The 25,371-nt window shown below is 40.3% G+C and overlaps 1 protein-coding gene across 4 annotated transcripts in view; it reads left to right on the forward strand.

The window, feature by feature from the left end:
* The window catches only part of POC1B (POC1 centriolar protein B), a 145,200-nt gene that overhangs the window by 21,295 nt on the left and 98,534 nt on the right, over positions 1-25,371 (forward strand). For all 4 annotated transcript variants that reach the window (XM_082419017.1, XM_082419018.1, XM_082419015.1 and 1 more), the window contains exons 3-4: positions 520-691; positions 4,978-5,157. In XM_082419017.1, coding sequence (XP_082275143.1) covers positions 520-691; positions 4,978-5,157 — 352 coding nt within the window. The remainder of the gene's footprint in view (positions 1-519; positions 692-4,977; positions 5,158-25,371) is intronic.

Genomic DNA, 25,371 nt, shown 5'->3' on the forward strand with positions numbered 1-25,371 from the left:
CAAATGGGGCAAAATAGTAACAGGTGGATCTGTTAAAGGGTATATTAATGTTCTTTATACTGTTATTATGACTGTTCTGTAACTGTGAAGTTATCTCTGCATAAACAGTTTAAAAAAATCATTCTCATCCAGCCCTCTCAGGAAAAGCATTCAGTCCTTATGACACAAAGATTAAGTTACTTTCTCAGTCAACCTGAGAGAGACAGAACTGCCTCCTAGTCCTGTGTCTCTGTTGTATTGTGCTGCCTTCTTCTAGTAAATAGTCATTGAGTTCTAACCAAATACAGGGGCCAATAATCCTGCTCTGTGGCTACATAGGACACAGCCAAGCTTGCATATTAGTGATGTGGCTTTGGGTTTCTTTTACAAATGTTTTTGCCATTACTTGGTCTGTCTTACAACCTCCAGGCACCTCTGTTACCTGGACGTCTTGTTGTTAGATATGCTGCCCATTGTAATGAGACATGCCTACATTTGTGTTTTAACATACAGTGGTTTTGTTCTTCTATTTCTTAATAGCTACTGGTTCTTGGGATACGTTTCTCATGCTATGGAGTTTCAAGCCGCAAGCTAGAGCTTTCAGATACGTGGGTCACAAGGACGTTGTAACCAGCGTGCAGTTTTCTCCACTTGGAAACTTACTGGCATCTGCTTCACGAGACAGGACCGTTAGACTCTGGATTCCTGATAAGTAAGAGAAACAAACACTTGTTATGCTCTGGATTTAGAAATGTGAAAGAAAACTGGAGGCAGGCTGTTCCTTGTGCCCTTCTTGGAATGCCTACACCCCCAGTTACCTGCACATCTTTAGTCTGAGTCACAAACAAGGTGTACTGCCCTTGTCGTAAAGTCAAACTATTTCATACCATTTTTTCCTCATCTTTAACTCATAATTGTGTCTTCTGTTTGAAAACTATTTCTAACCATGGAAATATGCTTAATATGTCTTAAGGTTTTCTTGGGGTGGGGGGGTGGTGGTTCGGAAGGGTGATGGTTATCAATCCCTTTATAAATCTGATGTAAGCTTTAGATCGTCTCCCCAGAGAGATATACCTCAGCCTGTCTAACCAAGATTTTACAGTTTATTAACCTACTACCACCCATCGTGGATCCTTGAGGGGACTTTGAACCTCTATTAAAAACCCCGGGGCTAGCTGTTCTTTGATGCATATCATTCATTTGGGCTCCAGAATTTTCTTGTTAAAGAGAATTCCTGACAAATGTATAAACCCCACTGCATTTGTGCACAGTCCTATCCTGTCATAGCAAACCTCTCTATAAGAGGTTTTTTAAATCCTAGCTGATAGCCCATTGGTTTTAAGCAATTATTGAGCCCTGATTATTTTAAAAGTTTTTAAACTCAATTATAAAGAATTTCAAGCATACATGAAAACAGAATGGGTAATGTGACAACTCCCTCCCCACATAACCATCTCCCGTATCCAACAGTTATCAGTGTTCTGTCAATCTTGTTTTTTCTCTTCCCCTGTTGCCACACACCTTTTTTTTTTCTTTTCTAGAATACGTATTTTTAGAACAAATCCCACACATCATATCATTTCCTCCATAAATACTTCGGATAATAAGAAACGAGTGTTTTCCTTCACTCTGTTGTGGCAGGATTTGATTTGTGGTACGTGCCTGAACAGGCTCAGGCACTCGCAAATGAATGAAAGTTCCAGGGGCATTTCCCTGCCAGTGGGCACTTTTTTCCTGCCGCTACCCAAAGGATCTCCATACTGAGAAATCTGCACATTATCCCGAGGTAGCAAACACTACTGAGGAGAAGTGACATATTGTGACACTGCAGATGGCAATGTAGAGGGAATTGTAAGGACAAGAGGCTGATTTGGGGTCCAAAAGTGAAAGCATTTTAAAAAATCCTTCACTTTAGGAATTTAGGACTAGTGCTTTGTTATTTTCAGCGCAGCCTCAGTCTCCCATCGCTAATTCAGGGAAATCTCAGTAAACTGCACAAGGGTAGATGAGCTATAAGCACACTGAATCATTGACTTGTACTGGCTAATCTAAGTACAACAATTAGGCTTGTGTAGACACGTCTAGTTCCTCTTCCTAAATCAGATCATAGCGGGGCCAGGGCAATAGTGGGTCATGGCAATGAGAAGGAAACGGATTAACCAGTTACCTATTGCTGCATAACAGTCCTCAAAACTTAGTAGCTTAAATCAATCACTATCATTTCTCACAATTTTATGGGTTGTCCGGATGACTCCTCTGCCCCATGGATGTTGGCTCCTACTCACGCAGCTTCATTAAGCTGGCAGCTGGGCTGGCAGGTCCAATGCCTCCCTCTTACACCTGTGGCCTTGGTGCCGGCTATTGGCTGGGGCACCTTGGTCCTCCATATGCCCTTTCTCCAGCTCTATAAGGACTTCCTTACAGCATGGCAGCTGGGTTCTAGGATGGTAAAAGCCGAAGCTGCTAGACTTTTTAAAGGCTGGACCTGAAACTTGCACAGTATGTATCCCTTCTGCCACATTCTATTGGTCAAAGTAAGTCACAGCACCAGCCGAGATTCAAAGGGAGGAGAAATTGATGGATTCCACCTCCCATGGGGAGGAGTGGCGTGTGTGCACAGGGTGAGGGGAATTGTGGGCAGCCAGATGAGCAGACACCAGAGCTGGTGACCGGAAGGCTAAGAAAGAATAGTAGGAGCGAGTTCGGAGGCAGGTCTGGCCTGGCGTTCATCACAGTCGGCAGTCAAGAGAATTTGGGCAGAAAGGGCAGGTAAATGTGTGGGAGGTGGAAAGTCTGTGTTAAGGCCACGTGAGGAACTAGAAACCAGTTAAGCACCAGCACAACAAACACTAGGCACTCTTATCTCGGTTTCCTATATGCTTCCTGTTGAGACCGGATCTGGAGCTGGCAGTTGGGCCAGCCTATAGCCGAGAGGAGCGGCTTTTAGAAAGAATGCAAGCAGGAAAGCCTCCTGCAGTACGGAGTGCAGAATAAAGATCAGGGCAGACTTCGATGATACCAACTGTCTCTTGGCTTCCTGGTCATAGCAGATGCCAAGTCTTTTCTTTGTTTTCTCTAGGGCTTATACTTAAAATCAGGCCATACTGTACTCCTGACTCCTACTCAAAGAACTTTCCCTTGAAACATCACTGAACTAGTCCCTGAATGCTCCCTCCTGTTTTTTTTAAATATTGATTTTAATTATTCTTGGTTTGTCATACATCAGGTGATGGAGATTTATGACAAAGTCACCTCTGCCTTCTACAGGCCACGGGAAGGGAAAGCCAGGATGGATCTAAGAACCATTAAGTATTGACTCTTCCCAGCAGAATTCAACAAAATGTACTGAGTTCTTTTTCCGTGCCTGACATTGTGCTAGATGCTGGTCTTTCAGAGATGAATAAGTCATCTTTCCTGTCCTCAAAAAATTACTGCCTAATAGGAGAGAAACAGGACTATTTTAAAACAAAAATTACTGTATAATGTAATAAGCAAAATAGATATAATAGAAAGGGAACAGTTAAGCCTGTCTGGGTTGGTCAAGGGGGCTTTGCTGGTAGGGGAAAGTAGTCAGGCTAAGAAAGCTGTAAGTACAAAGCCAGAGGTGTGTTTGAAGCAGTGAGACTGTCGTAAGAGTACAAAGGTCAGTACAGTGGCAGGATGTCTCGCCAAAGAGCTTGGGCATTGTACTTTTTCTTGGAGAGCAGCCCGTGACACGTTTACACTGGGATTTACACGCTTAGAATTATACATTTAGCAAGGCTGTAAGCACAGTATATAGGTGACTGGAGGGAGATAGAAGATTAGAACAGGGAGACCAGTTAAGAGGCTTTTGCAGTAATCTAGGTGAAGGATATTGAGGATATGTATATCTACCTTAATGCAAGCATAGCTGGGATGGAAAGAAGAGGAGGGATTCAAAAGATATTTAGGAGGTGGTAGCAATCTCACTATCACTAAATAGGTTTGCTGACCTGTCGGATGTTGGGGAGGAGGGGGAGGACCTGAGTGTAACTTCCAGGCTTCTGCAAATTCTGCTGCCTGATCTTCTTCAAACACTTGTGGTGATTTTTCCCATAAGGCATCACCTGTATAAATATGACTTTCTGAATGGAAAAATTGCTAAGTCTAAATGTAGTATAAAGTGAAAGTATCTTGGGAACTTGGAAACGCTGACACAAAGTAGCATTTCCCAAATGTCACCATTTAACTCCAGCGCTGTCTACTAGCCTACCCCTAATTATGTCAACATTTTTCCTGCTGCTTCTCCTTAAATGCCACACATTATTTTCTCCATCTTTTTTTCCTATTCTCTTTTTCCCACCCTAGCCAAGAAAAAAAAAAGTATCTGAAATTTCAAGGTGTTGAGAACTGAAGGGTCAATATGTTATTACCATTTATCTTTTGTTTTGCTTGTGAATGTAAGATTGGGCTCAGGGGCGAGCAAGGCCTTAGGTATACCTCAGGATCTCATTCGCATTGCTGGTGGGTGAAAGCAGGAAAGTCAGATCACCCAGGGACATTCTGTATAGCGGCAAGTGACATAGGGGACATCTCCTCCTTCCCAAGCCGGACTGCCATTCCACACAATTTCCATGTGAGCCCAGTTTGAAAACCCTACCTTAGAGCTCTTCACTTAATGAATCTTCGGTTTTCTAGGTTGCAGTTTATTTAAACTGTATGTTGCTCTCTCTAGAGGAACAACAGGAACTTAAAATGCATGGTAGAGATTTGTTCAAAATATCATTCCGTAGCTTCCAATTAAAGCAAAGTCAGCAAATGCATTTCAGGGTGGGGACCACTAGGTTCTCACTTGTTTAGTGTCAGCTGTGACTTTAACTAACAGAACCAGCTTGGAACAGTGTCGATGAAGAGTACAGTACAACACAGCCTTTTCACACTTCTGTCAGTTTTTACAACAAACTGTTTTATATGTTTCAAAGTCTGTATACTGATAATTAAATCAAATGTTATAAATATTAAACTGTTTGTCTCCAGGAGAGGGAAATCCTCTGAATTTAAAGCTCACACAGCTCCAGTTAGAAGTGTGGACTTTTCAGCCGATGGCCAGTTTCTTGTTACAGCTTCTGAAGACAAATCTATCAAAGTATGGAACATGTATCGCCAGCGCTTCTTATATTCTTTGTACCGACACACACACTGGGTTCGCTGTGCCAAGTAAGTGCAAAGTTTCACAGTAAGGTTTCCACATTTTTTTTTCCCGCTGTAGTCCATGTTTTACCCCCCCAACTCCCAGAAAAGGAGATTGAGGGCAAATTCATTCATTCGTTCATTCATTTGTTCATTCATTCAGCAAATATTTATTGTGTGCTTGCTATGTGCCAGGAACAACAGTAAACAAAATGGTCAAAAACCGCTGCTCTCATGAAGCTTATATTCTGGGGAGGGGAGACAGACAATAGACAAACAGGAAACTAGATATGGTAGGTCAGATGGTGGTAAGTGCTATGGAGAAAAACAGAGCTAGATGGGAAGGGGGGCTGCCAGTTTAAACAGGGTGTTCAGCGACTGCTCCCAGAGAGGATGGCCTTTGAGCAGAGGGAGGGCAGGGAGTGAGGGTTGAAGATGTTTGGGAAAGGAAAGGCCGCGTGGAGGAAGCAGGAGTGAAGGCCCTCAGGCGGGAGCTGGGTGGCTGTGTGAGGACAAGAAGGCAGGGGTGGCCAAGAGTGCGGGGAAGCCGGGGAACAGCCCTGACGGGCACGCTGAGTAGATGCGCCATTGGAGCATGTTCGTCTCTCTGACTTACAGTTTACTGGGACCCCTCTGACCACTGTGTAGAGAGTAGACTGTCAGAAGTCAGGGCAGAGCCCGGACGTGCAGGCTGTTGCAGTGGTTCTCATCCTGGTTTGGTCCAGGGTAGTGGCCGTGGAGATTTCGAGAAGTGGTTGGATTTTAGATAATCTATCCAGTTGACCCTTGAACAACACAGGTTTGAGCTGCAGGGGTCCACTTATACATGCATTTTTTTCAATAGTGTCGATAAATACTAGTGTACTTCACAAACCGAGGTTGGTTGAATCCACAGTTGTGGAACCGTGAATACGGAGGAACCTTGGATTCCAAGGGCAAACTAAGTTACACATGGATTTTTGACTCTGTGGAGCGTTGGTGCCCCAACCCCCGTGTTGCTCAAGGGTCAGCTGTAGTTTGAAGTTACAATCAAAAGTACTTGCTGTCATGTTGGATGTGACGAGAAAGAGAGAAACCAAGAATGACTCCAATATCTTTGGCAACAGTCTGTTGGGACAAGTGCTGTTGTGTTATTAAGGTCTGCTAACAGCCGCGGAGCCCTCTATTCCTAAGACACAATGCTACAGTACTTAAAAATCCGTATCTCCTTTCCCCATCGGAACTGGCCAGGGAGGGAGGGAAGGGCTGTTGTTCTAAATTCCCCATTTTACAGATGAGGAAACTAAGTTTCAGACTTAGAGTTAGAGCTCATCTAGCTGAAAGTGACAGAAACCCATTCTTTTTCACTTCTCAAGGTGGTTTTGTTGGCTGTTTGATAACCTTGGAGTTGGAAGGAGAGACCAGAACGAGGGACTCCAATGCTGTTAGCTCTCTCTAGGCCTCTCTACATGCCAGCTTTACTCTCTGAGAAACCCTAAGCTTTGAGAGGAAGCTCTAAGCTTTGAGAGGAAAAGCTTCTCCTAGCTCCAGTTAGAAAAGCACCCAGGGGTGACTCTGGCCCAGCTAGGACCCTGTACCCATCCCTTCACCAGGCAGTGAGACACTGTGATTGTTCAAATTTATCCAGGCACCCAACTGAGACAAGCTACCCTGGCTGGGGAGGAGGGGTCATACCAACCATGTTCTCTGGTGATGCAGAGAGAGGAGAGTTCTCACAAGAAGGGGGCTGGTACAGAGGTAATCAGTGGGGGAAACTGTGAACCCTGTGGTCACCTGGATTTGTGCCCACCGTATGACATACATGCCAGGTGTCCCCAACTAGGATGTGGTGGAATGAACACATGAGCCCAGCTCTCTCTGTCTTGCCTAACAGTCCAAACTCTTAACCCTTGTTATGCTCTCTGGGGGGCATTATTGCCCAGGAGGTGTTGATTATAATTTATGGTAATGAGTCTAAGCAGACTAAAAAAGGATAGAAGATCATACTTTTAGTCAATAGTTTTGTTTTTTGTTTTTTCCTTCTAAAGGGCTTAGCTACTTTTGGCTCTGGCCATCTTAGTATTATTTTCTATATATGCCATATATCTGTGTGGTTACAAATATATAGATTCAAATCCCAGCCCCACCACTTACTAGCTGTATGACCTTTGGGGAAATTATCTGATTTCTCATGCCTCAGTTTTCTTATCTGTAAAATTAGGATGATAATAGTAACCTGCCACCTAGGTTGTCATGGTATTTAAATGAGTAAATTTAAAAGCCCACATACTAATCAGTAGATAAATCTTAGCCATCATCCCCATCACCATCATTGGACATCTCATTCTTATTTAATTTTTACATGTATTATGTAACTTGAATTGATAATTTTTCCCCACCTAAGGAGGTGGCACGTGTTATGGTCCCAAGAGGCTGGTCAAATCATTTGTATTTATTTATGAAATGATGTTGTAAATAAGAGGAGGCAGAGATCTATTATCTAGTGGTTGGGTCCTGGAGAGCAGAGGTATAGGTGGCAGGGCCGGGTACTAGGAAGGGTCATTTAGCTCCCACTATGTGCCAACTCTGGATATGTTCGGTAAAGAGACTGATTTCTGTTACTTTCATCAGGGAGCTCAACATAAGCAAAAGCACTGAATATTGATTTAACTAATCAAGACAGAATGTGTCCTCTGTATTCTGACTAATAATAAGAGCTATTATTTATCCACTGTGACCTATGTATCTCTGTTTCCTTTCAAAAAGAATTTAAAGTGGTTTGTAATAACTGACATACCTATGTATACATCAGTCACTGGAGGGAACGGAGAGACAGTTCTATCTAGAACCACGTAACCTGGGTTAGTGCAGTTTTGGCATGAGGTGTAGCCTGAGTTTCCTGAAGCCCAGGTATTAATGGGATGATGGAGGCTGACATATTTTCATTTTCTAATAACAAGAAGGAATCCTATCAAGTTGTTCAGATAAGAGAAAATTTTTCCTGGAGTAGATTCTAGGAAATACTTTATTCCTTGTGCTTGTATTGAATTATCTATGTATAATATAAATGTTAAAAAGAAAAAAAGGTAACGCTAATGTAAGATAGAACTTATGAAAGGTTGAAAGATCGCCAGTAATGTGAAATTTTCGTCATCAAAACATTCCTTTAATAAGCATAGCCCCCGATACGAGCCACACGTCTGTGCTGGGTGTTAAGTATGGAGAGATGAAAGACACCATCTTAGCCTCAAGGAGCTTTTGTAATTCAAGGGAAAGAAAAAAGATATAAATAATTATAAAAGGGTGTGTCCTTTGGGAAAATGATATACATGAGGAGGGAGTGTGCAAGTGGAGCACTGAACTAGGCTTGTGTGAGGAAAAGTCAAAAGAGACATTGTGGGCCCCTAACTGGGGTGGGGGAGCAGGGGGAGGAGAAGAGGAGGGAGTGGCGAATCATCGGCGGGAAGCGGGTGGCAGACCTCCCAGAGGGAATCAGCGGGAGCGAGCGCCGTGGCTGAGAGAGTGTGCTGCTCTGTCAACTACTCAGCTGTGGCCGTGCTCAGGAAATGAGGTGGGGTGAGGGGAGGAGGAGACGGAAAGGCTCAGGGTCCTGGATGATGTGTAAAGACTTTGGACTTCATCCTACAGGTGATACGGAGACACCAGAGAGCTTGGAATCTGGAAGAAGCATGATCTGAGCTCTTCTTTATTAATTGGTCTATCCTACTGCCATGACTTTGCGTTTAGAGGATTGGCATGAGATAGTCCAAGATTCCTGTGCCCACATGTAGCACCTTGTTACCCTCGGGCATGTTTCAGTTCACGGCTCTCTGCCTCTGTGGAAAGTGAGGGTGTTGAGGCTCCTCCAAGTGGACTGTTGCGAGGATGAGAAATACAAGTTGACAGCGTTTGGGATTGAGTGACGCCGCAGGGCTGCCATTCCTCCAGCTGAGCGCCATCGGCTAGGGTGAAACTCGGGGAGTGGGGGAAGCCTTTGAAAATGTTGTTTTTCCTTAAATCAAGAGAAGGAAGCCATGGTGGAACTTTGCACTTTGCCTAGCATCATTCCCCATTTTCTGGTAGTAGTGCCCACATTTTCCCTGAGGAACCAGCCCTCCCCGACGGTCCCTCTATGTGCTGTGGTGGCCCTGTCTCCGGTCCAGCAGGAGGCTCAGCTCAGGTTTGCCATCCGGGACAGAGCATCCGCCTTCCTACAGGAGAGAGTGAGCCTTGTTAGAACTGTAGGCCTTTGTTGTGAGATTGCTATCTTGAGGCTTATTTAAACCTGAACTGCTGAGGGACGCCGTGCCCAAAATGCTGACCTAAGAATGATGCTGATTCTTTCAGAGGAGAGTGGAGCTGTGAGAGGAAGACAGAAATTGTTGTCTGATTACATGGTGTGGTTTCTGGGTACAGCCATGCCTGGAATTATTAGTGGGGGTGGGGAGGGGCCGGAGAGGGAGACAGAGACCTGAGCCTTAAAATATTTCTTTTCACTCTTTTTTTTAAAAGGCACTTTCCATAGGAAGTGATAGTGAAGGAGAGTTTTGGAAAAGTGGGATTGATCCTTGCATCCAGTCATGTGCACTCGTGATTCCTGTTTCATCTCCATCCCCAACACGGCCTTAGTTTTCAGCATCATTATCCCTTGTGGAGACTTTTGCAATGAACTCCTAAATGTTTTCCATGACTCCAGATTGGCACTTATTCCCTCCTTCCCCTACTGCCTCCAAAGAGACTTTTGTGAAATGCAAATCTGACTGTGCTCTTCCTCAGGTTAAAGCCGCTCGGTGACTGCTGTCCGGGCACACTTGTCCTGCCATATCTGCTCTGCCTTCCTGTTACAAGCTCGCCTTTCTTTCCTTTTCACCATTCACCTTATTGCAGCTACACAAGGTTCCCCAAGTGTGCGATGCTCTGTTATGTTCTGTGCCCCTTCACGTGTTGCCTGCCATACCTGGAATGCCCCCAATTCCACCCTCCCTTCACCAGCCTGCTTTGCATCTCTTCCTCTAAGAAGTGTTTCCGACTCTCCCAGGCGGAGCCTGTTATGATTCCTTTATGCCACCACATTACCCTGTTAATGAGGTCTGTTTGCCAGTTTAGGCCTCACTGCCCTATGGAGACTTTGAATTACAAGTATTTTATTCATTGTGTATTCTCATGCCAGGGACCATTCTAAATTCTGTAAATACCGCAGAAAGTAAAACAGACAAAATTCCTACTGTCATGGAACTCCTTCTATCAAAAGGAGACAGACAATAACCAAATATTCTAGTGATATGTGCTCTGCAGAAAAGTGCTGTAGGGTAACAGGACAGAGAGTGACGGAGATGGGAGGTGCTCTTCTACATATGGTGGCCAGGGAAGGCAGCTCTATTAAGGTGACATGGACTGAAGTGGGGGAACTAATAAGGTGGGTATCAGGGGAGAGTGTTCAATTTAGAGTCAGGTACAGTGTGAGAGACACTGCAGAGTGTTAGTTATAGGGTGAGGAAGGCTCAGAGGAGTTGTGTAAAAATGTGGGTTGAATGAATCAATGAAAGGTTGACCGCTATTGTGCAGGTGGCTTTGGTGGGAGTTTTCATGGGCTTCTTCAGGGAAGAGTCATTTTTGTGGATTTTTTTATACCAAGTTCAGGAGTACTATACATGCATGTTATGCATGAGGAATATTTATGTGGCTTCACTACTTTTTTGTTTTGTTTTATTTTTGATCAAATTGATAATTTTTATACTCTGCACACCTGGTCTTAATGGAATGCCTTTATTTTGCTGGTACCTTGTGGATCTGAGGGATTTATTTATTTATTTATCAATCAGTTGTTTTCTTACTATTTGGAGTGAGTGATTCCTGTGGAATTCCACAGAGGCCTCTCTGGAGGAATGTTCTTTGATAACAAATTTGGCTAAATTTAATGAATAAAGATTTCATCTTTTGGCCAGCTTTCCATATATGTGCTCAACAACATGAGTTCTTTCTCACACATTTATTATCATCTTTTTTCTTGGCTCCTCTTAATGCAGATGGAGACCAAGAGAGTTGGGCCTAACTGACCACTCAGGCCCGGCCTCTCAGTGTTTGTGCAGCTTCCTGTGAGAGCTTCGCCTTGATGGGGTCGTTCTAGTCTAGGACTTTCTTCTAAATGTCTGAAGGATCAGAAGTTCTGTTTTGGCCCGAGGTGAGAAGGCTCAGGGGGAACTAAGTCAGGCTTAATAAATGGAGGAGAGTCTGAAACAGAAGCCAAATTTACAATTTATTTACAGTGACAACGCTAACTTTCAGAGGGGCTAGGGCATTTGCATGCCTCAGTCAGGGCCTTCTTCCTCTGTCAACAAAGTCAGAATAAGGGCTCAGTGGGCCCTGGAACTAAGGCAAGAAAGTTTGTTGAAAAAAATCCTGATGGATAGTTTTTTCAGGTTAGGGTAGTGAGATGGGCTTATCTCCTCCACATGTACGTACCTGCCAAGGAAGCTGCGCGATCGGTTCTGCTGGTCAGGTGCTCTCTTCCCTGGGCCGGGCTGGAGACAGCCTGATGGACGATTGCTCTTGCTCTTGCCTCAGGTGGTTCCTGGGCACCTCCTCTCTGTTGACGTAGTATCTTTTAGGTGGTGCCGTAGAGCTGATTGGTTTCACTAGCATGGGATCCTGCAAACATGACATAACTCCTCTGGGCCTTAGTCTGCTCCCTTATAAAATGGATACAAAGGGGTACCTTCCTCAGAGAGTCATCCTGAAAACTGAACAAGTTAATGAATGTAAATAATGTCAGCTATTAACTACCCTCACATTCCGGCCTTTTCTCCTTGGGATTCTACTGGAGTCACCTTTAGGTTGTGTTCCAAAGTCATTTCACACATTTGCACATAGTGTTTGGGGTTGCTACTATGGGTAACTACTATTAACCTTTGAATGCGTTTTATGTACTTAACTATAGAGGGTAACTTTATTTTTAAGTGCTTGTGTCTGAAAATCTCTGCCTTTTAATTGGAGTGCTTAGTCCACTTAAATTTATGTAACTAGTCCTATGATTAAATTTATTTTAACACTACCACCTTGCTCTTTGTTTTCTATTTGTCTCATTTGTTTATTTCTTTTTACTCCTTTCTTTTGGATCAATCAAGTATTTCTTAGTATCCCGTTTTATCTCCTCTATTGTCTTTTTATTTATTTATTTATTTATCTATTTAAAATCTTTATTTATTTGGCTGCCTGGGGTCTTAGTTGTGGCAGGCGGGCTCCGTAGTTGCGGTTCATGGGCTCCTTAGTTGTGGCATGCATGTGGGCTCTAGTTCCCTCACCAGGGACCGAACCTGGGCCCCCTGCATTGGGAGCATGGAGTCTTATCCACTGTGCCACCAGGGAAGTCCCTCTATTGTCTTTTTAGCTTTACTTTTGGTCTTATATTTTTGTTTAGTGGTAACCTTAGCATATCATAGTCTAGAATTAATTTTATGCCATTCTATATATAATGTTAGAACTTATAAAAGTTCTAATGTTAGAACTTAAAAAAATACATCTCCATTCACCCACCTCTTGACAGTTTTACTTCTACATATCATATATACCCATAATATATTAAGCAACCATTTTCTTCTAAAGAAACAAAAAAGGCTTTTATATTTACCTTTTCCTGCACTCTTTTCCTTTGTGTAGATCCAAGTTTCCATCTAATATCATTTCCCTTCACCCTAAAAAACTTCATTTACTGTTTCTTGTATCCCAGGACTCCTAGTGATGAATTCTCTCAGCTTTTTGTTTATCCTTTTTAAAGGATATTTTTGCTGAGATGTAGAATTTTATTTCAGTGGATAACTTTTCTTTCAGCACTTTAAAGATATCATTCCATTGTCTTCTGGTTTGCATTTTTTTTTTAAAGTGAAAGCAACAGTCATTTTTATCATTATTCCCCTGTATGTAATGTGTCTTTTTTTTCTCTGCTGCTCTAAGATGTTTTTTTGCTTAATCTTTTGTTTTTAGTGATTTGACCATGATGAACCTGGGTATGGTTTTATATATTTTTCTTGTGGTTCCTTGAACTGTGTGGATCTGTGGATTGATCTTTTTTCATCATATTTAGAAAATTTTTGTCTTTTCTTTATATATTATTTCTCTGCCCTAATTTTTTTCTCATCTTTTTCTGGAACTCCAAATTCATGTTTGACCACTTGATATTGTCCCATCATTTATTGAGGCTTTGTTCATTTTCTCAAACTTCTGTTCTCTTTGTGCTTCAGTTTGCATAGTTTCTATTGGCCTGTTTTCAAGTTCCATGGTATTTTTTTCCCTGCATTGTCCAATCTATTGTAAGCTTATCCATTTTTCTGATGAGATTTTCCATTTGTTTGCTCATTATGCCCATCTTTTCTTTTAAATCCTTGAACATATTTATAATAACAGTTTTAAAGTCCTTGTCTGTTCATTCTAACATTTATGTCATATCTTGATCAAACTTTTTTGCTTCTTTGTATTTTTTAAGTTTTTTGTTGTATGCACAAACATTGCTCAATGTTTGAGAGTATGAGTTACTCTATCATCTTCTAAAAAGTGTTGAGTTTTGTTTTGGTAAACAATTAACTTTCTGCTGGCCTGGCTAGATTGTGTTGGATTTAGACTTTTTAGGGTGGATCCAGAGTGGCCTTTACTCTTGGGCTATAGTACTAGTGGACTTTCTAGGGCCTCAGCTGAATGCCTGGAGTGTTCAGCCAAATCGGTTCAGAACTTGAACATCTCTCAGTACTGTGTAACCTCAGGAATCTTTGTTTGGCTCACAGTCTCCGTTGTTCTCTGCCGAGTCTTCTTGTCCTGTGCATTATCAGGTTTGTATTTGACCAAAGACTCAGTGAGATGCCTAGGCAGATTTTGGGGGATTTCTGCTCTTCACAGGTCCTCTCACCTACCCTGCCCTCAAAATTCCAGCCCTTTAGCAGTTCTGAATTCTAATTGCTATTTCCTCTGCCCAGTGAGATTGCAGCTGTTTCCTTGGACTCTGCGTCCTTATGCCATGCCTGAAAATGCTCCCAGGTAGAAATCTGGGATGGATGTTGTGTTTATCTCATTTGTTTTCTATCTCTCAAGTTTCACAGCCCTGTGCTGTCTCTTGTCCAGTGCCTACAAACAATTGTTTCATGTATTTTGCTGAGTTGTATGATTGTTTATGGTAGGGAAGTAAGTCTGATAATCATTACTGTTCCTATCCAGAATGTGAAGTTTTTGCCGAAGGAATTTAGTGGAAACTGCCAAGCCAGTTTCAAAATTTGTACAGATGAGTTAAATGTGTGAGAATAGCCAAGAAAAAAATGACCAGAAAAAATTGGAAGAAACTTGTTTAACCAGCTCTCAGAACACAGTATAGAGCTATAGAAATTAAAGTGTGGTGATCATAGTACCACGTTAGCAAAATAAGTTATAGAAAGCTCAGATGCAGATCCATATATGTTTTCTGATAAATATGGCATTTCTAATCAGTGGGGAAATGGATGAATAGTTATTTAAAATGTTAATATTAAAGAGTTATTAAGCTCTATTTACAATAGCCAGGACATGGAAGCAACCTAAGTGTCCATCGACAGATGAATGGATAAAGAAGATGTGGCACATATATACAATGGAATATCACTCAGCCATAAAAAGAAATGAAATTGAATTATTTGTAGTGAGGTGGATGGACCAAGAGTCTGTCATACAGAGTGAAGTGAGTCAGAAAGAGAAAAACAAATACTGTATGCTAACACATATATATGGAATCTAAAGAAAAATGGTTCTCAAGAACCTAGGGGCAGGACAGGAATAAAGATGCAGACGTAGAGAATGGACTTGAGGACATGGGGAGGGGGAACGGTAAGCTGGGATGAAGTGAGAGAATGGCACGGAGATATATACACTACCAAACGTAAAACAGGTAGCTAATGGGAAGCAGCCGCATAGCCCAGGGAGATCATCTCGGTGCTTTTTGTCCACCTAGAAGGGTGGGATAGGGAGGGTGGGAGGGAGATGCAGGAGGCAGGGGATATGGGGATATAGGTATATGTATAGCTGATTCACTTTGTTATACGGCAGAAACTAACACAACAATGTAAAAGCAATTATACTTCAATAAAGATGTTAAAAAAAGATAATATTAAATAGTTATTTAATATATTAAAATAGTTGTTTAGATGTAGTTAAGATAATTATGTTTCTATTTGGAAAAATTTAAAGTTGGATCTGTATTGCACACCACACATTTATAAAAATTGTAGATGAATTAAACAACTAAACATTAAAAATAGTCTAAGTGATACTGCTTTTCCTTCCAGTGCATGGAGAGCATATTTAAATGAATGTAGAGGGTCAACAGAGCAATTATTTCTCCCTTAAGAATTTGAATTTTAAATGTGCCATGGACTTAAGTAATTAAAATTCTGTGTCTCTCTCTGGGCCTAGTACTTATTATGAGTTTGTCCCTGGAGTCCAGACCTACTCCATGTGGCACAGAGATGGTGCCCATTAGTGTAAGAAGAGATGAGTAGCTATGTTTTCTGGACTAACTATCGTTTATGATCATACATCTTGATTCACAGAAATATTTCATATTTTTAAGATATGTCATCTATTGGGAGATATATTCATGCTTTAAAAATATAAATTACTCTAGTCTTTTTAGAAATCAATTTGCAAAATATATCAGGAGTCTTTGTTGCAGTGAGTCCACAACTGTAAATCTATCCTAAATAAATACTCTTTTGTATTTAAAGGAAAAAGCTTTGTATTTAAAGATATTGCTTTCAGTGTAATTTATAATGATGATGAGAAACTGGAAATAACCAAGTTTTCCAAATAAAGAAAGCTGGTTAAAAAAATTTAGATTATTATTTACCCATTAAAAGGAGAATATATGTAAGTAGTGGCATAAAAACATGTTTATGTGTGGGGTAAGAAGGGCAAAATTCAGAACTCATGATTATAATAGAAAAGGTCTGTACATGAACAAAAGATAAAGTACCTACATACATAAAATATTGCATGATTTTGTTTGGGTGATGGGACTGTGGGCTTTTCTTACTTACTATATTTCCCAGTTTTTTTAAACAAGCAATTTGTCTTTAACGAGTAATGAAGAAAACATGTATCGTTTGAAATATCTACATATGCGGGTTGAGAAATATTTATTTTTAGTGGCAGATGAATTTTGCTAAAAGTTCAAATTGTTATAATCCTGTATTTTAAAAAATAATGTGTGTTGTGGGATAACTTATGTTTCTTTAGGTGTCCTCAGGCAAAAAAAAGTAGCGGCTAATGAACGACTTTTCTAACTTTGTTTTTCTAGCATTAATTTTAGGGGGAATATCTGACCTTAGTTTTCAGTGTTTGGTAGTGTTACAAGTGATCTTTGATCATCTGAATTGCAAGGATTTTTCTTTATTGCAGTAAACTACATATAATATAAAGTTTACCATTTAACCACTTTCAGGTATACAGTTCAATGGCATTAAGTACGTTTATGTTGTGCAAATAATTGCAAAGATTTTAAACATCAGCTTTCATTGGCTGATGAAAATCCCCTTGAAAAGTTTTTTAATGCCCTACATATTTACTGAGGACCTACTCAGTACCATATACTGTGCCTGGGGAATACAGCAGTGAGTGAATAAGACAGATGTTGTTTCTCTCTTCTTGGAGTTTACATTCTCTTAGGGAAGCAAACAGAATAATTGGTTGTAAGAGTGACTGTGAGCTACTCTAAGATGCATACTGGAGAGCAGACCTACTGGGGGGAGGAGTTCAGGAAAGCTTTTCCTGAGGAAGTGACCCTGAGCAGAGACTTGAAGTATGAGTAAAATCCCCTTAGGTATTTAAAACTAGATAAAGAGTAGGGATCGGTGTTTGAAGCAAAGGGAACAGCATGTGAGGGAACACCTGAGGCAAGAGAAAGACCCGAGAGAAGAGGGGTGTGGTGCCAGGAAGAGTGAGGTGATGGAGATGAAGAGACAGGAGGGCAGATCCTGGAGGACCCGGGAAGCAGTGGTGTGTCACTTTTTCCCAAGGGAAATGTGAAACCACCGAAAGGTTTTAATCAGAAAAAATTTATTTAAGATTTAAAGATCAATTTTATTGATTGTGGAGAATGGAATGTCAGCAGGGCCTGATAATGGATTGGAATGTGGCAGCAAGTGGAGGAGAAAGGAATCAAGCTTGACTCCTAGGTTTCTGTCTTGAGAAACCACTTACTGAGAAAAGGAACGCTGGAGGAGCAGTTCGGGGAAGAAGATAATGAGTTCAGATTGGGACAAGTTCAGAGTCAGAGGTGCCTGCAGGATATCCAAGAGGAAACGCTTAGTAGGCAGTTGTACTTATGGGTGGAAATCCCGGGAGAGGAGTCTGGGCGTGTAAATGGTAAATGACCCAGCAATAATTAGCATGTTTCATGGCATACTTAAATCTTCTTATGTCTCTTTCGTCTGCTTTTTGTCTCTCAGCAGTTACAGGAATGAATCCTGTTACTGCGATCAACAGACGGTTTCTCCTCTAATGCTGACCAACCCTTAAAAAGCATAACCGTTCTGCTTATTGCCTTGAACTCCAGCTTCACTATGTAAACCCAAAATCCCATCAAAGCAAACTCTGAGACTGCCAATTTTTTTTTTTTTTTAATGAGGCTATGGAAGTTTTAGGCCTGAATGCAATCCAGAATTTCTCATTATCCAAATAGAAAATGGTGGCCAGAGTGGTTATGAGTTTCACAAGGTTACATAGCTGGGCAGTTGCAAAATTGGCTTTAGAATTCAGGACTCTGTACTGACTGGGCAGTCTTATTTTCACTGCTTTTTACTGCTTTCCCCTCCTGTTGAATAGCTGCTGGCTTCAGAGTACCACTTACTAATGATTTGTTTCTTAAGGGACATGAAACAGTGCCTACTCTGGTCTCAGAGCCCTGAGGGCCAGAAATGTAGGGTTGGTTGTTTTTTTTTTTTTTTTTTGGAGAATATTTTTCTTTCTGTATTTCCTTCATTCTTTCCTTCTCTCCCACTATTCCCTTTCTATCCTCCCGTATTTTTAATTTCTTTTCTTTTTTTCACCCTACCCCCGCCCCCAGAGTTGGAGCTGGTGAGTGTGGCTGACATTGGATGCTAAATAGATATCCTTCAGCCCCTGGAGTCCAGGTTGGTCCTCAGGGACGATATCCAGTTCCTAAATGTGGTGTATCTAACCCCCAAATTAGTCTTCTGTGTCCTCCTCCTGTTTGGAGGGCTGACGGTTGAGTCACAAGCTCTCATCTCAGAAGGCTTAGCCCTTCCTCCATGCAGCTGAGTGTCTGGCAGGGGCTGTGTGCCCTTGTTCCTCCCCCACCAGCTTTATTAAGATATAATTGACATATAGCCTTGTATAAGCGTAAGGTGTACAATGTGGTGATTCGATACATGCATGTATATATTGTGTTTTTATAGACGGTTTAGTCTAATGATAAGAAATAGCCAAATGAAAGTTTTGATTTCTTATGAAAGCACTTTAAAACTTCTCAGGGTTCATGGACCTGTTTGGCTCGCTAATGAACGAATAACTCAGTGACTGTGCTTATGGACATATAATTTTATATATAGTTTCAGGAACTCCATAGATTCTAAGTTAAAGAACTCCTGTTACATAACTTGGGCTACTCTCAAGGACATGTGAACCAGTTTTTCTAGAAAAAAGTTCAAGAATTCCCTCATTTTCTCCAAAGAGTACCAGTGCATTTTACGGGCTTGAATAGGAAGGAGTTAACTTCTCAGATGCCTTACAGACAGCTCACGTCTGCTGACCCATTAGTCACTGTTGACTAATGTGACATCCGTCTTCTTGACACACTGGCTGGAAGTTTTAAAAGGTGGTTAGGTGGTACTGAATTAGAGTGTTGTGTTAGAAATTTTTTTAATGTCTTGATAGAAATTTTGTATTCTCTTAATTCTTCAAATTAATAACCCCATTAGATGTTGTTTGAGCCCTGACAAAAAAAGGACTATCCTTTCCTGATCAAAGTCAGGGCAAAGAGAAGCCTGTTTTGTTGGCGTGAACCTATTTCTGATGTATCTAATTAAAAATAAAAGGGAGGAGAAGATACAAACCGCCATCCTCACTTTCAACCCCTCCAAAGGCGAAAAGAGCCGACAGAGAGTTTACGCGGCGATTATACACAGTGTCCAGAGCAAGTGAGAGGCCCTAACCCCGAGCCCCGCTTTGGTCGTGCAGAGGGGGGAGGTAGAAACGCCCCCCTCAGGCACCGCCTTCTTTCATCCCAGTCGACTCCTCCACTCCTTACTTATCTGAGGTTCACATTCCCTTCATTTCTCTAGTGCTGGGGAGATTTCTCCCAGGCTATGGCCCCTCCTGCTCAGGATGAATTTCTGGCTGGTCAAGATACCTTCTTTTCCTGATTCACAAGTTTCTTTAAAATCCTGTTTCTTCTGTGGAGCTTCTGGTAACTAACTGGCACCTTTTTGTTACCAACTCTGTTCTTACCGTTATCTAAAGTTATATTATTTGTGTGCCCTCCCTCCTTCCTTGTATGAAAGCCTCATGAGAGTAGGGGTCTTAGCAGTCTCCTTCACTGTGGTATTCCTAGTACCCAGGCCAGTGCCCAGTGCCTGGTTCTGGCAGGTGCTCAGTAAATATTCGAATGAGCCAATGAATGACTATCTTCCCCATAAACTCCTCAAGGACACTGATCAGGTATGGCAGCAGACACACAGATTTTTGTTAAAGGATTGTCTAGTGGTTAGCCTATCAGGCAGAGCCCAGCCATATAGCCTCCTAAGAGCATTGCCTGTGGTTTTTCTCCACTTTAGAACTTTCTGTGGTTACACAAGCCACACAGAACTTCCTGTGCTGTACTTTGGCCAGTAAAAGAAACTTTCCTTTCTGTCAGAGACTTAAACAGAGTGGCTGAGAGATTTGGCTCTGGAACCAGACTGCCTAGTTCACATCTTCCTGGCTGTGTGACTGGCAGTTACTGATCCTTTATGTGCCTTGGTTTATTCATCTGTAAATTGAGGCCGGCAATAGCAATTGTTTTGTAGGGTTATTCTGAGGATTAAATGAGTTGCTACAGGTAAAGTGTTAAGAACCATTCTAGGACACAGATGCTCAGTAAATGTTGACAGGATAATGATGATGATGGTGGTGGTGGTGGTATTTGGCCAATAATGTCATAGAATGAGTATATTTGTACTTTGTTTTTAACCTAATTCTTCCATTCTATTACATTTTTTTCATCATTGCTTTCTTAAAATGTCAGAATCAACTCATCTCCTAGAAATATTCTTATCATTTAGAATGCTCACATTAAATAATTTTTTTAAAAGATAGCTTATTAATAAACACAATTTGATTTCTTACATTAGTTCTTTACAAGTACTATGCAAAGTTTATTTTCATGGGGATACTGTATAGGTTTTTCTTCCCCAGTGTCTATACAAAATAAGTTACATCTATTTGGAGCATTTCTGTAAAACTGTCTTTCATATTTGAATCTTCCTCACATATTTTCCTAAAGGAAAAGATTAATAAAATATTATTATAAAATCAAGCTGAACTGCCCAGTGTGGAAGATATTTCCTTGCAAGGTTATTTTCTTGAATTTTTAAAAACTATCTCACATAGAACTTAATTTTGCATCTATGTTGCTTTTAAAATATGGTGAATTCATAAATTCCAGATTGAAAGTTTCTGTTAGGAAGAATTATTTTTAGGCCAACCTTAAGAATGGGAGGGGCAGGGGAGGGGACAGTGAGAAAACAAAAAGAAAAACCTTCACTTATAATCCACACCCTTAGTTAATGACTTTTATAGTAATCTGGGCAGAGAGGGAAACTACAAATAAAATCGAAACATAATTGGTCTATGACCTAAATCTGTCTTTTTTGGTTTTTGTTATTGCTAAAATATTAATAGCAAAATTACTGTTCATAGTTTCCTTTTTTTTTTAATTTTTGAATTTTATTAATTTATTTTTTTTATACAGCAGATTCTTATTAGTCATCAATTTTATACACATCAGTGTATACATGTCAATCCCAATCACCCAATTCAGCACACCACCCCCCCCCACCGCCGCTTTCCCCCCTTGGTGTCCATACATTTGTTCTCTACATCTGTGTCTCAATTTCTGCCCTGAAAACCGGTTCATCTGTACCATTTTTCTAGGTTCCACATACATGCGTTAATATACGATATTTGTTTTTCTCTTTCTGACTTACTTCACTCTGTATGACAGTTTCTAGATCCATCCACGTCTCTACAAATGACCCAATTTCATTCCTTTTTATGGCTGAGTAATATTCCATTGTATATATGTACCACATCTTCTTTATCCATTTGTCTGTCGATGGGCATTTAGTTTGCGTCCATGACCTGGCTACTGTAAATAGTGCTGCAATGAACATTGGGGTGCATGTGTCATTTTGAATTATGGTTTTCTCTGGATATATGCCCAGTAGAGGGATTGCTGGATCATATGGTAATTCTATTTTTAGTTTTTTAAGGAACCTCCGTACTGTTCTCCATAGTGGCTGTATCAATTTACATTCCCACCAACAGTGCAAGAGGGTTCCCTTTTGTCCACACCCTCTCCAGCATTTATTGTTTGTGTATTTTCTGATGATGCCCATTCTAACTGGTGTGAGGTGATACCTCATTGTAGTTTTGATTTGCATTTCTCTAATAATTAGGGATGTTGAGCAGCTTTTCATGTGCTTCTTGGCCATCTGTATGTCTTTGGAGAAATGACTATTTAGGTCTTCTGCCCATTTTTGGATTGGGTTGTTTGTTTCTTTAATATTCAGCTGCATGAGCTGTTTATATATTTTGGAGATTAATCCTTTGTCCATTGATTCGTTTGCAAATATTTTCTCCCATTCTGAGGGTTGTCTATTCGTCTTGTTTATGGTTTCCTTTGCTGTGCAAAAGCTTTGAAGTTTCATTAGGTCCCATTTGTTTATTTTTATTTTTATTTCCATTACTCTAGGAGGTGGATCACAAAAGATCTTGCTGTGATTTATGTCAAAGAGTATTCTTCTTATATTTTCCTCTAAGAGTTTTATAGTGTCCGGTCTTACATTTTGGTCTCGAATCCATTTTGAGTTTATTTTTGTGTATGGTGTTAGGGAGTGTTCTAATTTCATTCTTTTACATGTTGCTGTCCAGTTTTCCCAGCACCACTTATTGAAGAGACTGTCTTTTCTCCATTGTATATCTTTCCCTCCTTTGTCATAGATTAATTGACCATAGGTGCGTGGGTTTATCTCTGGGCTTTCTATCCTGTTCCATTGATCTATGTTCCTGTTTTTGTGCCAGTACCATATTGTCTTGATTACTGTAGCTTTGTAGTATAGTCTGAAGTCAGGGAGTCTGATTCCTCCAGCTCTGTTTTTTTCCCTCAGGACTGCTTTGGCTATTCGGGGTCTTGTGTGTCTCCATACAAATTTTAAGATTTTTTGTTATAGTTCCCTAAAAAATGCCATTGGTAATTTGATAGGGATGGCATTGAATCTGTAGATTGCTTTGGATAGTATAGTCATTTTCACAATATTGATTCTTCCAATCCAAGAACATGGTATATCTCTCCATCTGTTGGTATCATCTTTAATTTCTTTCATCAGTGTCTTAGAGTTTTCTGCATACAGGTCTTTTGTCTCCCTAGGTAGGTTTATTCCTAGGTATTTTATTCTTTTTGTTGCAATGGTAAATGGGAGTGTTTCCTTAATTTCTCTTTCAGATTTTTCATCATTAGTGTATAGGAATGCAAGAGATTTCTGTGAATTAATTTTGTATCCTGCAACTTTACCAAATTCATTGATTAGCTCTAGTAGTTTTCTGGTGGCATCTTTAGGACTCTCTATGTATAGTATCATGTCATCTGCAAACAGTGACAGTTTTACTTCTTCTCCTCCAATTTGTATTCCTTTTATTTCTTTTTCTTCTCTGATTGCCGTGGCTAGGACTTCCAAAACTATGTTGAATAATAGTGGTGAGAATGGACATCCTTGTCATGTTCCTGATCTTAGAGGAAATGGTTTCAGTTTTTCACCATTGAGAATGATGTTTGCTGTGGGTTTGTCATATATGGCCTTTACTATGTTGAGGTAGGTTCCCTCTATGCCCACTTTCTGGAGACTTTTTATCATAAATGGGTGTTGAATTTTGTCAAAAGCTTTTTCTGCATCTATTGAGATGATCATATGGTTTTTATTCTTCAATTTGTTAATATGGTGTATCACATTGATTGATTTACGTATATTGAAGAATCCTTGCATCCCTGGGATAAGTCCCACTTGATCATGGTGTATGATCCTTTTAATGTGTTGTTGGATTCTGTTTGCTAGTATTTTGTTGAGGATTTTTGTATCTATATTCATCAGTGATATTGGTCTGTAATTTTCTTTTTTTGTAGTATCTTTGTCTGGTTTTGGTATCAGGGTGATTGATGGTGGCCTCATAGAATGAGTTTGGGAGTGTTCCTCCGCAATTTTTTGGAAGAGTTTGAGAAGGATGGGTGTTAGCTCTTCTCTAAATGTTTGATAGAATTCACCTGTGAAGCTGTCTGGTCCTGGACTTTTGTTTGTTGGAAGATTTTTAATCACAGTTTCAATTTCATTACTTGTCATTGGTCTGTTCATATTTTCAATTTCTTCCTGGTTCAGTCTTGGAAGGTTATACCTTTCTAAGAATTTGTACATTTCTTCCAGGTTGTCCATTTTATTGGCATAGAGTTGCTTGTAGTAGTCTATTAGGGTGCTTTGTATTTCTGCAGTGTCTATTGTAACTTCCCCTTTTTCATTTCTAATATTATTGATTTGAGTCCTCTCCCTCTTTTTCTTGATGAGTCTGGCCAATGGTTTATCAATTTTGTTTATCTTCTCAAAGAACCAGCTTTTAGTTTTATTGATCTTTGCAATTGTTTTCTTCATTTCTTTTTCATTTATTTCTGCTCTGATCTTTATGATTTCTTTCCTTCTGCTAAGTTTGGGTTTTGTTCGTTCTTCTTTCTCTAGTTCCTTTACGTGTAACGTTAGGTCGTTTATTTGAGATTTTTCTTGTTTCTTGATGTAGGCTTGTATAGCTATAAACTTCCCTCTTAGAACTGCTTTTGCTGCATCCCATAGGTTTTGGATCTTCGTGTTTTCATTGTCATTTGTCTCTAGGTATTTTTTGATTTCCTCTTTGATTTCTTCAGTGATCTCTTGGTTATTTAGTAACATATTGTTTAGCCTCCATGTGTTTGTGTTTTTTACGTTTTTTCCCCTGTAATTGATTTCTAATCTCATAGCGTTGTGGTCAGAAAAGATGCTTGATATGATTTCAATTTTCTTAAGTTTACTGAGGCTTGATTTGTGACCCGAGATGTGATCTATCCTGGAGAATGTTCTGTGCACACTTGAGAAGAAAGTGTAATCTGCTGTTTTTGGATGGAATGTCCTATAAATATCAAGTAAATCTATCTGGTCTATTGTGTCATTTAAAGCTTCTGTTTCCTTATTTATTTTCATTTTGGATGATCTGTCCATTGGTGTAAGTGAGGTGTTAAAGTCCCCCACAATTATTGTGTTACCGTCGATTTCCTCTTTTATAGCTGTTAGCATTTGCCTTATGTATTGAGGTGCTCCTATGTTGGGTGCATATATATTTATAATTGTTATATCTTCTTCTTGGATTGATCCCTTGATCATTATGTAGTGTCCTTCCTTGTCTCTTGTAACATTCTTTGTTTTAAAGTCTATTTTATCTGATATGAGTATTGCTACTCCAGCTTTCTTTTGATTTCCATTTGCATGGAATATCTTTTTCCATCCCCTCACTTTCAGTCTGAATGTGTCCCTAGGTCTGAAGTGGGTCTCTTAGAGGCAGCATATATATGGGTCTTGTTTTGGTATCCATTCAGCAAGCCTGTGTCTTTTGGTTGGACCATTTAATCTGTTCACGTTTAAGGCAATTATTGATATGTATGTTCCTATGACCATTTTCTTAATTGTTTTGGGTTTGTTTTTGTAGGTCCTTTTGTTCTCTTGTGTTTCCCACTTAGAGAAGTTCCTTTAGCATTTGTTGTAGGGCTGGTTTGGTGGTGCTGAATTCTCTTAGCTTTTGCTTCTCTGTAAAGCTTTTGATTTCTCCACCGAATCTTAATGAGATCCTTGCCAGGCAGAGTAATCTTGGTTGTAGGTTCTTCCCTTTCATCACTTTAAGTATATCATGCCACTCCCCTGTGGCTTGTAGAGTTTCTGCTGAGAAATCAGCTGTTAACCTTACGGG

Source organism: Balaenoptera physalus, assembly GCF_965194825.1.
Source record: "Balaenoptera physalus genome assembly, chromosome: 13".
In the NCBI taxonomy this organism is placed as follows: Eukaryota; Metazoa; Chordata; class Mammalia; order Artiodactyla; family Balaenopteridae; genus Balaenoptera; species Balaenoptera physalus.